Genomic DNA, 13775 nt, shown 5'->3' with positions numbered 1-13775 from the left:
TTCGTATGTTTTCATGTCAGGAGTTGTCACAATTTTTGCTTTAATGTTAGTAAAAAAACAAATAAAATAACACACAAATAATTAAGTTGTTACAAACTATCGCGCCATCTTTTGGCAGAATGTAAAGTATAAATGCGCTTCAATTGTCATAAATTTCAAAAAAAAAATAATAATTTGTATGTATTGGTGACGCAAAAGTCTGTTAGATGTTCATATGTTGTACGCTTCTCGGAGATGGAAGCGAAGTTTTTTCTATAGCATTTTTACCTAACTCTGAGCAGGGATCGACTTCGAGTCAAGGCATAAATAAACCCGTCTTTGAATATTGATACATGTGCGCGTAGAGCTGAGTATGTAGTTTCTGTACAGCGCCCCTCATACACTCCTATTAACATTGCCTATTAACGATCGTTCCCAACGTGCTATGTAACATCGCTTAGCTTGCTGGCGATTGGGGAGGTTGCCCAATCTGTCCCGTTTCGAAGCGAACTGTCTTTGCAGGGATCCATGGCCACGGAAGCCGTGACTGTGGCCGAAGAGGCTCGGCCTAATGTTGACCTCGAGCTGGAGCAGCGTGTCAAAGGCACCTGCGGCCGCATCTCGGAGAACGTGCACATCTTCGCGAACGAGCCGTCACTGGCGTGCTATCGGCTGCAAGAGCATGTCCGCAAGTCGCTGCAGCCGACCGTGGAGAGGCGTCTGCAGATGACCGAACTGCGGCAAGAGTTGCGCGGCAAGTGCTACGACTTGGACTACGCCATCGCGGCATTGCGTGGCTTCCAGCAGAGCCGCCAACACCTGGCCAATGTGCAGGACCTGCTGCGCAACGCGGTCTTCATGAAGCAGCAGCTGGCGCACCGCGAAGCACGCGCTGCTGCCACCAGTGCAGCGCAGTCGACCGGTCGCCGGCAGCAGTTGCTGCATCAGCAGCGGCTGTCTTTAGATCTACCCCAAAAGGCTGCCCGTCTGAGCAGCTCGCCATCACTGGGGGCGGCTGACATGCGGCTGGGGTCGCAGCGATCAGCGTCCCCGAGACGGCCTAGCGATCAGCGTTAAATGGTTAATAGCCTGCGGAGGATGCAAGCGTTACGCATTAGACAAATTCAGCCATTGGAGTGCAGTAGTTTCAGCATAGTGTAAACGCAGCTGGGAAAAAACAATAACAAATCAAACTATGACGTAGACGAGAGCAGCAACGCAGATGGCGACATCTAGTGACGAGGCTTAAGCTGAAATGTGTTAGGAACATTTTTGGGCCAATGTGCTTCAGTGTCCAGAAAAAAAAAACAACTGAAAACCACAGCTTCTCAATTATTTTACTTCCGACAGGTTTACACCAGCTTATAAGTAGAAGATAGTTGCTAATTGCACTACGCTAAACAGTGCCTTCATTGGTTGAATGTAGCACCACAGGATGTCGCCAGTCCATCGTGTCTTTCATCATTGACACTTCTGTGCCAACGTGCATGTTTACACTTTGCTGGAACGCTCCGTAGACAGTGCCTTTTTTTGTGTGGTGACACCGATATCACTTGGCTGTGCTTGTGGAAAGCGGGCAGGATGGTGCAGTTGGTTGCCTGCTGCACTAAGCAGTATTGCAGAACAGGAACCAAGACTACAAATGATCGTTACCACTATGACAGCCTGTGACCTGTGGATGGAACTATACCCACTGCTACCCATTGATGTTGTAAACCAGTCAAAATGTGGACAAATAGTGAAGTGGGTGGTTGAAGTTTTATCCAAGAACTGGCAGTAAATGTGACACAACATAAACATGAAAAGAATAAAAGGCATATGACCTGGTTGTTCCTTTGACACACTTTTTTAGTGTCTGTAATTCTGTGCTGGTCACTGCTCTGGCCTTTATAGCTGCTAGCATAACTAAAAGTTTCAGAGGCATATGGTATGGGTAGGAATACTTCAGGTTACTAATCATTGTCTTAAATCTAAATCATGGAAAATAATGTTGCTGAGGCTCACTTAAACCTTTAAATGCATCAAAACAATGTTTGATTGCCTAATGGTTGTTTTGGTAGAGGCTGCCTTGATGTAAAGCAAGCAAAAGACATTGTTGCTGAGCATGACCATCTAAAGCCAACAGGCAATGAAAAAGAATGCATAGGGGTAATTAGCTGTTATTGAAATTAAAATGTTGAAAATAATGAGGAAAAGGCAAATGAAAGTGGACAAAAAGATAACTTATCGCCGGAGAGGACCGCACCCACGACCTTCAGGTTACGGAAAGTTTGTGGGTTCCTAAAACAATGTTCCCTAAAACAAATGTTTAAAGCCCTGGTGGTGATCTTGGTGGAGGGTTCCTCTGAATCTTTACAGTGCCTTCTTCAATAATTACATTCCATAGTGACCACGACATAGTGATGATAGTTTTTGGCATAACATGTGGACAGACACACCAAAAGCAAAATTGGAAGAGCAACTATAGCAGTTGTACCTCCAAAAATGTGCTCCTCGAAAGCATGCTGCTCAACAACAGTATGCACTAGCCATTGCTTTCATGTCGCTTTAAGTGAGCCTTGTTCACTTAATTGTCATTGGCCAATCACCGTTCCTTAGCATACTGCTGTCAATACACCACTTGCACAATGCAAGGTCACATATCATGAGAGAAAAATGCACACTTGTGGCATATATGCCAGGCTTTTGAGCAAGGACTATGAAATTCTTACACACACACACACACATATATATATATATATACATACATATATGCAGAGCAGAAAAGATATGGGGATATTTTTCTGACTATTTATTTATGCATTATTACTACTATTATTACCATTATTACATTATTACAGAACTACTGCTCAAAGATCATCCACATTGTAGGAATCCTGAGACCTGTACAGTTTTGAGATATTTGTCCACAAAATACATTGTTAATCCATGGAAAGCATGGGAAATGTGGGAGATGGAAATTCAAGATGAGCAAAACGAGAACAAGGTGAGAGCAGAAGCCAACGTTTCAACAAGTGGGCTTGTCTTCTTCAAGGTGTGTGGGGATGCGCGACCCTCGCGCCTCCCCTGATGTTTTCCCGCATAGCGCATCCCCTGATATGCTGTTTTTCCCGCACGGCTCGCGTGGCCTGGCGCCCGCGGCGCTCGGAGTGGTACAAGCGCGGTGTGAGAGATGGCGCCACCGTCGCGGCGGGGTTACTCGGGCGCCGAGGGACAGGCGCTTGCTCTCTTTCCCGGCGGGTCGGCGCGCGGCGGAGGACGTCTCCCGCGAGCGCGCGGCGACCGATGCATCTGCGAGACCGCCTCGCGTGGCCGCCTTGGAACGCGCCACGATTCGCGTGACTATACACGCGAACGACCAGGCGTTGGGATCCAGCATGGAGCGAACATATTCGCTCGCGAGGACGCGGTGAGTCGGACTTCTAGATTTGTCGCGCGCCCATCGGCATGTTTTGGGGATAGCAACTCGGCTGGCTAGCAGGCATGGATCTATGAAAGGTGCAATAAATGCCCTTGTGACTGTTTGCACTACTGTGTGTTGTTCCTTTGTCCCAAGAGTACGGAGGAGAACCACCGCGTATCTCCCACATCTGGCTGCCCAACGTGGACCTCTTGGGGCATCGGACGATAGATTTAACAGTTTTGCTTCGTTCAACAGTTTTGTTTGAACCGAAGCGTAGGCCTAGCGTGAATTTTGATCGCTAGCATCGGAGGCATGCTTTCTTGAGCGAGGCGGCGGTGGCTGTAGTGTGTTTGAACACGTCAACATGCTAAGCCTCTTCGCAAGTGTTTTCTTTAATGACATTCGTCGGTACGAGAGCCACGTGGTCTGCATCCTGGGAGAGCGAGGCTGAGCGCCCGCGGAGCAGTGGCAAGCCTGAAGCGAGTGAGTACGGAAGCCTCGTGGGTGGTCCGAATTTCTTATGTAAATAGCTTCTTCTATCTCTTTGACTCGGATGAAGTCGCGGCTCTGGGAGCCGGGTGGCCGCGGGCCACGGGTGCCACGACGGGCTGACTGGTATTGCGGCCTGGCACCGGGCGCTCCGACACCGTCTGGGACGGTGGGCGCCGTCAACTCGGATGCTGTGTGCACCGAGCGGAGTAGGACCACTTCACAGAGCTAACGTCTCCTCGCGGCTGCCTGTTTTGCGCCCATTTTGGGTGTTGTTTTTGGATGCCGGTTGTTGTCAGAGTAGCGACGATTTAGGCCTAAGGCTTTACGAAGCCGCCTGTCGCACGTGGAGGGACACAACCTGGTGGACCGTGGCGTTGAGGCGTTGCAATTTGCTTCCCTCATTCTATTTAGCCTCGCACGAATTGAAATTACTCGTTCGGCTCAAGGAAGCAAGCTTCGTTCACTTGAACTTAGCATCTGAGTAGCTGCCCGATCTTTTGCTAGCCGAGTTGAACATCGTACCACGTGGGCGATGCGCATGCAGAATTCCTCTCCCTTGCACTACTGTAGTGTTTGCCGAGTGTGTTGAGTTTACGCAGCGTGATTGGAGTCACCCCTGGCTTGCTGTCACCTGCACATCGTCTGCGCTGCTGCCCCGGACTACGATCGAGTCACCCCGGGCGATGGTGATGCTGTGGCCAGTTCGGCGCAGCGACTTCGGCGGCCTCCTGCATCCAGCTCACAACCCTCGGCGGCGGACAAAGGAGCCAGCGGTCACCGACAGCTACGGCGGCTCTTGCCAGCAGGGCGCGTCGGCGCGAGCGACGCTTGCTCGTACCGACTACTGCGTCGTCGTCTCCGGAGTCCTGGCCTGGGATCGTGCCGTCGAGTCGCAAAGCTGCTGCGGTGACCGGCGGACGCCAGCGGTGTACCCCAAGGACAGTCGGCTCGCATGTTATGGACAGCGTGTGGACATTTCCCCGGCGCGGCCACTGTTGCATGTACCACCTTGTTCGCGCAGCACGTGCTGATGTTAGACCGTGTCACATGTTTCGCCGGAATAAGAAGTGATTTAAGGTTGGGGGGATGTGGGGATGCGCGACCCTCGCGCCTCCCCTGATGTTTTCCCGCATAGCGCATCCCCTGATATGCTGTTTTTCCCGCACGGCTCGCGTGGCCTGGCGCCCGCGGCGCTCGGAGTGGTACAAGCGCGGTGTGAGAGATGGCGCCACCGTCGCGGCGGGGTTACTCGGGCGCCGAGGGACAGGCGCTTGCTCTCTTTCCCGGCGGGTCGGCGCGCGGCGGAGGACGTCTCCCGCGAGCGCGCGGCGACCGATGCATCTGCGAGACCGCCTCGCGTGGCCGCCTTGGAACGCGCCACGATTCGCGTGACTATACACGCGAACGACCAGGCGTTGGGATCCAGCATGGAGCGAACATATTCGCTCGCGAGGACGCGGTGAGTCGGACTTCTAGATTTGTCGCGCGCCCATCGGCATGTTTTGGGGATAGCAACTCGGCTGGCTAGCAGGCATGGATCTATGAAAGGTGCAATAAATGCCCTTGTGACTGTTTGCACTACTGTGTGTTGTTCCTTTGTCCCAAGAGTACGGAGGAGAACCACCGCGTATCTCCCACAGGTGACATACACTCTCCTTGGCCCAGTATGTATAGGTAAGGTTCTTCTAAAGGGGAGAGAAGGTAAGGCTGGTGGGCGAGGCAGTGACTGAGGTTGTGTTAGCGGTGAGGGTGTAGAATTGAAAAAAAATTATTTGCTCCTCAATGTCAGTGGAGGAATGTGAGATAGCGCCATGTGTAGGCCGGTCGGCGTGTACTGTAGGTTCCTCTTTTTCTGGAGGGAGCCTGAACGACGGAGGAAATTGGGGGGATTATCTGCACCGCTGGGGGCCAGTGAACTTGCATCTCTCTGAAAGAAAGAATGGAGGTAGCAGCACAAAATGGTGCTTATGGAAAAAAAGGTGGATAAATAATTAAATAAATGAAATAAAGGAATGAATGGAGGAAAAGGGAGGTGGGAAGGTTGGAATATTATTGACAACACAATAAAAAAGAACAATCTAAGAAACTGCAAGATAACTAAGTGCTGCTGCCTATAGTTAGAAATTTAACGTAGCGAAAATTGTTAATCCATGTAATTTTGTTCGCAATGTAGAAATAATGCCTTTCTGGGGACACAAATGCATTTCACCATAAACTTGGGATCTACATTTTGAAAGTGTAACTGGTCTTGATAAACCTGCTAGGTGGCTTGAGCACTGATTGGCTTCAATGCCACAATTTGAATATGTGTTGTAAAGTAAATCATAAAGATTAATTATTAGGAGTAAACTCATATTTATTTACCATAGCTCAAAGGTTACAGTGAAGAGATTTTACATGGGGGTGGGCTATTACAATAGTGTTAAAGGTTGTACAGCTGTTTGATCGTTGCCTTGAAGTCAGTGACACTAGAGTGGGTCACCGTAGGAAAAGCCACTCCAATCTCGTAATGTCTTGATAAAAAATGAAAGGTGCATGGCGGTGCAACATTGAGCACACATCTTTTTCATGATTGATGTAATCTGAATGAAAAGCGGCTGGTTTGATGGCGGGAGTACGAGGCAATGCATGATAAAATTTGAAGATGCAAAAGTCAGCTACACTGCAACGTGATGAAACGTTTGATATATGATGGAGAGTTGCCATGCAATTTATTACATATAGCACTCCCATGAATCTTGAGCAGCAAAATATACTTTTTCCTCTCGAATACTTTATTTTAGTTAGAAGCATTTCACTTATGAAACACAAAAACGCTTGATATGTGTGGCTGATGTCAACTTCTCCGATTTCTATTCACTGACATCTTGTCTTTTATAAAGGACCCATACTCGCAAATCACTTCTGTTGGTCAGCTGAAATAAGAGTATTCATATCAGCATACTTAATGACTGATTTATGGAGAAAAAAACACAGTGCCCCTCCAGTCTGTGAAGAAGGATGACCAGCAACGCTGTGAATGTGGGCCTTTAATGGCAAACTGCACCTCTACCGTGCGTCATCCCAGTATTGCACAACCTTCGGGATCGGCCCACGTATCGGGAGTGCTTAACACCTGTTTCACCTCTGCTGTGAGTCGGCACGGCATTACACTATCTGCGGAATTGACGCACGTATGAAAAATTGTTGGTTTATGCCCACGGAGACGAGATCCGCCAGGACCTAGTGATAAACAGCTAAACTTGTAATAATGCAAGAGTCCACACAAGTACAGTCCCACTTTGCCTTAGGCACTTGCAGTTTCTAGAGACACACATACCAGACTTTTACACGTTACAGAAAAAAAAGGTAACTGATTACAATTACAATTACTTCACTCAAAAATGCAACTGATTACACTTACCAGTTACTTCCCCATGAAACTAATTGATTAATGACTCCAAAGTAATCAGCGACTTCTGTGTTGCATTCCTCTGAACCTTTTGATAATATTACACAGGTACCATAAACAGAATGAGCTGGGCTGGCACATTCAGTGCATCCTCTACAGCAATTCATACATTGCTTAACCTTACTAACAATCGCTTTTCAAAAATTTCATCGGTCATCTTCTGGCATTTAATCGCGAAGACATCAGCAGCAACCCTGAAAACTCACTCGATGCGCGCGCTGGGGAATAGGCCGGCAGAATGTGTAAGTGCGACTGAACAAGGACACAGAAATAAACAGATACACAGAGACGCTCTTTCGGTATATATTTATCGATGGGTACGAAAATAAAATGTATAGTTGAAAGTAGCGCTGTCTCTGTGTATCTGTTTCTTTCTACGTGCTCGTTCAGTTGCACTTACACATTCTAGCATGGCTTTAAATCAACTAGCCCGCCAACGTGTTTTAACCGAGCAGGCTGGTGGTGCAACATACAGGAATCTTGCACACAAGAGTGTCATTATTTAGCATCTGGGTCCTCTGTGAAGCACAGCGTTTTGTTGCTGCAGTGGTGGAACAGCTGTGCCAATTGTGGCCAAACTGCACTGAGACTGACTCCTGTGCCATGCTGTGCGAAAATGGCATTTTAGGGGAAATTGCACCGAGCCTGCGCCAAAGCAAGCACACAAGCAAAACCCTCCTTCTGTTGGTCACAGCTAGCAAAACTGAAATCAAAACCAATAGCACGCTATATGATCATCATCGTAGAAGCAAGCAGAGGCCCGTTGGAGTCATCTAGTTCATCATTCCCGCATTTTTTTCTGACGTACAATGTAGTGCCGGTGTACTGTCTTGCTGGCACTTTATTTCGGTGTTCATCAGACACGCATGTTACTGCGGAGTTTGATGAAGGAGGATTCTAGGATTAAAGGTTAGCTTTTTCTATGTTTATGGATGACAGTAGGGTTTTGTAAAAGAGCCACTGTGACCAGAATCGCACGTGGCGCATAGTTTAGTATAGTATTAGCGAGCACACGTCGGCTTCCGCATGTATAAGTAAGTGAATAGACCATTATTTGTAATCGTATCACCAGTTTTATTGCACGCATGCATATGGGCCGGGCCGTTAATTTTGGCATTATGTATAAGCGCTCAGCATGAACACATGGGGGCCGTTGAAAAAGAAAACAGAAACAGAGAACCATGCGAGTATTCGTCGCTGGCCTAAGTGCATTCTAGTCAAACTTTATATGCATTCTCAAACTTATTTCCCATGACCAGATATTGTGACCGATTTCAGCAACGTAATTTCGCACTTGCGACTTAGCTATCAGTGTGCCCCAAAGTTCGTGACCCATTGGGGTAGTCTATTGGGCTATGGGGTTGCCCTGCTGAGCTCGAGATTGTGGGCTTTGCGTGCAGCTGCGGTGGCCGCATATTGATGAGGGAGAGATGCAAGGATTCTTTTAATGCAAAATTGCCAAGATGAAAAAATAAAATTTGTTTGCTCAACTTTACGTTTCGCCGTGTCTTATTAAGTCAAATGAGAGGAAGCGAGAACCTACGACACCATTTATTGCTTTCGATAGCCGCAGATTTACGATGTTTAAGGTCAAATGTGGTGCACAGTGAGAGCCACGACTTCGATGGGTGCTGCCCCGTTTGTTGATGCGAAACTACTGTGTCAAGTTTGAGTCGCTGCACTGTGTCGGCGAAATAGCGTCACCGACGCAAACGCAAAACCCTCTTTGCATCTCGCGCATGCGCAGAGGCGCTGACACTATTTCTTTGTTCGAAAACTCCCTAATGTGCACCGCATGGCATGAGTGTATTGCGTAATGTCATGTTCAGTACAGGTGTTCATACTCAACTGTTCTCACGGTGAGCCTTTGCCCACAAGCCGTGACTATTGTACTGTGTTGAATTCTCGGTTAATAAACCCACGTTTGTTAATGATCTGTCTGTGGTGCCCTTTTTGCATCATATCGGAGAGTCGATGAACCTAGCCACAGCCCTCCTTGTGCATCGCGGTGTGAAGGAGCAGCGCGTTCTTTCGTGACTGCACTCGCAAGGACTCGCAAGTTTGTGTGACTGCCTCACACAAACTCGTCTTCACACTATATCCCTATATATATCACGACTATATCAGTTAAAGTTTGCATTGTATATGATAAGCACACGTGTGTTTAGCTCTGCGCCAAAAGTGCTTGTGGCTGCGCCAAATCAGTTTTTTGCCTGCGCCAATGGTTGTTCCACCACTGCACTGCGACTTGTAAACTTGTTACTACAACATGTGAACATTCTTTGTAGATGATATCCTGACATTAACGTCCTAAGTGGCTGTTGCTATTGAGACATACCAGCACCGGTTCAATTTGTTGACCGACATCTGGTGAAGCATTAACATTTGGAAACAAATATTTAGCTCCCAGGTTTGCCTGTTTGAACTGGCTTCTGCGTGGCATGATCTTGTCCTATTGCAGTTCCCGCCAAATGTAGGTTCATAAAATTCTGTTACTTTTTACAGCTTGTCTCGCCAATAAAGTAACAAATTACACGTAATTGGTTACTGAAAGGAGTACTTGAACTACAGTGAGTGCTACCAAGGTTAAAACTTTAATTGTTAAATTACAAAATTGCCAAGAAATGTAATAGTTTACAAGTAACTAATTCAATGTAACTCATTATGTACAAGTCTGGTGCATACCCTGTGCCAATGGGTCTGTGCCGATTCAAATATAGATAGATATATAGACCCATAGGATACACAGGTCGCAAAAGCATCAATTGTTCACTGCAGGACATTTAACTGATTCATAACCATGCTCGACCAAACCAAACATGCTTTGTCAACTTAGATGTCAACTGGAGTTGAGTCTGTTTTTAAGCTTTTTTAATAATCGGAGCTGGTCATCGCAGAAGCACCTCATGTAGGTGCTCCACACACTGTGCCACTGTTCACATACATACATATATGAGAATATTTGCTCAGGTCCTTCTTGACCAAACCTGTTGCATACATGCGCGCGGTACTTCACACTCAACTGCACTGCACAGGCCACCGAGAGGCATTCAGTAGCTGCCCAGGCACATAGCAGTGCTAATGGCATAGACAGAGCATGTGGTGACACTTGAACATCCTCCCTTGAACATCAATTTTTTTTTTATTTCTTATATTTCGATAAGGTAGGGTAGTAGAGCCAACTGTTTATTTGCTATTCTGCTGTGCTTTGCTATTGCTTTTTTTCAACCCACCACAATAATAAATATATTTTGAGGAACCTTTCTTTCTTGCACCAAAGTGAAGACACAGAGTAAAAGCCTAAACCCGTTATTAGCAACATATGCATTCACTGAAAAACTTAATTCATTTATGACAGATGTATGATTTCTTCATTTTGGTAGCACTGGGAATCACAATTTTCCGCACCTCACACTCCTAGCAGTAATAAACTATCCATTCACTTGCTTCACCCATACATATCAGAGTGCTACATACAAGAAATTTATAGCATTTAAGGTATTCAAAGAGGCATCTGTTTTGCATGCAATTTTGTGATACAGGGAAGCCCTGAAAGGCAGTGCTGATGCCAAGGGCGCTCAGTAAACTCAATGAAAACATGCAAAGCGTGCATATGCTGCTTGTATGGTGTACTATCATACACAAACTCTTTCTGACCATTTCATCGCCTGCAAAGAGCAGTAGAAATGAGCAACAAGGTGAGTGATGAAATGTCTTAATTAAAAACTAAACAAATAAAAATAAAAATGACAAAACGTACACGTTGTCATGGCCTAGGCATTAAATTAATTCATAAAGCTCATTGCTCGTTGTAAAACCAAGGAGGCTCATGTAGATGGTCTTTCTCTGCTTATCAGGAGCAAACATGTGCTGCAACATTGGCTGAACAAAGTTCCCGCAGGCATTCAGTGCAATCAGCTCCACAGCGTGAAGCACTGTATTCGAGGAAGCAGTCAATCTTGTGTTGTAGAAACGGCATTAGTTGTTTTGCTTAGCTAACTGAGGCTGCTCTAAGTGGGCTACTAGTGTCATAAATTTTGTGCTGTGCAGCAGGAGCTATGGTTATACATAGTGTTGTATCTAACCTGTAATGAATGCCTGCGGTGTGTTTGGAGAAAGGTGGGCAGTTCGCCCAATGTATGCTACTAATTTTCCCTTAACTCGGCATGTGTGGCAGAGGGGAATTTGCAGTGGACAAGCAATGAGACCTTCTGGCACGAAGTTTGTGAGACAGTTTGAAATGTATTTTCCAGTGTGCTATCACACTCGGCATGAGCTACAATGCAAAGGCACGTGGCAAAGAAGTTGCACGTTAGTGTGGTAGTATAGCTTGTCAGTTCATCTAAAGGCACGAGCATGATGGTGGGTGTGCTTACAGGTGTCCTCAAAGCAAAGGTGCAATGGCAGCTGAGAGGAGGAGGAAAAACTTAATTGGCTATTCAAAGGATGGGAAGAGGGGAATAAGGAATAGGGTAGGATGGGAGGGAAGTGGCTGGAAGGGTTGAACAGAGGAGTACCTGGAACACATCTGACTTATGGCATCTTCAGCTGGCCATTTCGGAGCGCTCTAGACCGCTCTTGCAAGCGACGTTGGTCTGTGCTGGTCTTGAAAAAACCTCTTTGGCGCCAACTTGGGCCACTGGGTGTGTGCCAGTAGGTGTGTGCTGCTCTTCAACGAACGTCTCTCCAATTCTGAGCGGAATTGAACCCACATCACAAGGGTTCCGCAAGGTCAGGAGCCCAACGCATAAGCAGGCTGTGCCACAAATGCACTAGATATGTGCTGCTTTAGTGAGCTTTAGTGGACTGCACCATGAATGCACTGGTTATGTGCATGAACCTCTCGCAAACTTGGGTTACCAAGTATGTGCGACTGAGTGTGCAGCAAGTGAGGAAACAAGTGTCGGCATTCGCAGGCACTGGCATGCCATGCTTCTTGTCTCAAAAGCTGTGCGCGTACTTCTCGACAGTGCCACCAGATGGAGCAGCATGTACAGATAGAAGTGCGAGAGAGGAGCCCATGTCACGTTTCTCAGCACTTGCATGCAGTGGCATGCCACGCATTTCGGAAGCCACATGCAGGCTTCGTGGTGGCGGTGATAGATGGTGCCGAGCGTTCTTAGGGAAGCGCAGAAAGAGGAATCCCACTGCAGTATGCACCTAATACATAACTTGTTTCGACGGTGGCAACATTAATGCATTGAGTATGCAAGAGAGCCCCAATGCAGGGACCCTCTAACATTAACAAATGGATGTTTACTTAAATAGGATGGTGATATGACTCAATTATTAATGAAGACACAGGTGTCACTCCACCAAGCAAATAAAAATTTCCCACATAAGTGTGAGTTCGAGGGCCAGAAAGGTGTGCCTAGTCAAGGTGAAGGCTGGAACAAGGATACAAAGGCAATGACAAGATTTGCTGATGCACATATTATTTCCCTTTGAGATACACTTGGCGCTGCATCCTGAACTCCATACTGACTACACAAACTTTAGGATTACATACAGTAAAATATTGGTAAATGAAATTGCTGCAATAAACAGAAGGTCCACCTTCAAGACGGTTTGTTTTGTATATGAGCAATGCAAAAAATATTTTTGCTAATTGGAAGCAAAATTTTATTAGCATCTCTGAGTGAATGAAACCACAAAAAAATGTTGTGACACTTCAACAAGCAATAAATTGGCAGTTTTGTTTGGCAGGATCATTTTTCAGAAAGAACAAAGATCTGAAATCTTTTTGCAAAACCTGTCTTCTACGGAGAAGGCAATTGTTAAAAAGTGGTAGCAAGGACTCCAGCAACCAAGAAGTGCAACATTTTCATGCATAGCAAATAGCAGTTTCCAAATAAATTTTTTAATTATGTGCCAAAGAATTTCATTTCTTGTTTTTGTAAAATCAGGTTACTGCATTCACTCCTTGATGCTTAAAATTTCTAACAGTGTCAAGAGGGCACACAACATGTATGTGCTCCACCATTGCTTATCTTTCTCAGTAAACAAAACTTGTTAACTGGAGCGTATTTCTCAGGTCCCTCGAGGCTCCTTTTAACAAGATGCTACTGCACTTCGCATTGTCGACAGGGTGCTTTGATCGTATTGAGGCACCCTTATGTCGATTAACAAAAGTGCTCAAGTTGGGGGACTGGCTGATGCTTTCATTTTCTCCCAACTAGCACCGATTGGTAGCCGCTTAAAAGCTTACAAGTGAACACTACGTTATCAGTGCAATGATGTCAGAAGTGTCTTTTTCAATAAGTTACCTTAAAGGGGACCTGAAACATTTGTCTAGCTAATCATAAAATGACCCATTAAAGTACATCGAACCTCGTGCAACAAAAATGTTTTCAATCCTTCAACTATAAGGAGCTATCGCACCGATACCCAGCTTTCTTTCTCTTTTCATCTCTGCTGGCGCACTGGAAGCTACACATTGGAGAAGCCAAG

The 13775-nt window shown here is 46.3% G+C and overlaps 1 protein-coding gene across 1 annotated transcript; it reads left to right on the top strand.

Annotated features, from left to right (window-relative positions):
* The first annotated feature begins 47 nt into the window (after positions 1-47).
* LOC126545113 (BLOC-1-related complex subunit 8) lies at positions 48-1818 on the top strand. The gene has a single exon (XM_050192838.3). It carries the CDS (start codon positions 508-510, stop codon positions 1054-1056), a length of 549 nt encoding a protein of 182 aa, XP_050048795.1. The 5' UTR covers positions 48-507; the 3' UTR covers positions 1057-1818.
* The last annotated feature ends 11957 nt before the right edge of the window (positions 1819-13775 follow it).

Source organism: Dermacentor andersoni, chromosome 10 (assembly GCF_023375885.2).
Source record: "Dermacentor andersoni chromosome 10, qqDerAnde1_hic_scaffold, whole genome shotgun sequence".
Taxonomy (NCBI): Eukaryota; Metazoa; Arthropoda; class Arachnida; order Ixodida; family Ixodidae; genus Dermacentor; species Dermacentor andersoni.
The sequence above is the reverse complement of the archived record's forward strand: the minus strand, read 5'-3'. Positions and strand labels throughout refer to the sequence as shown.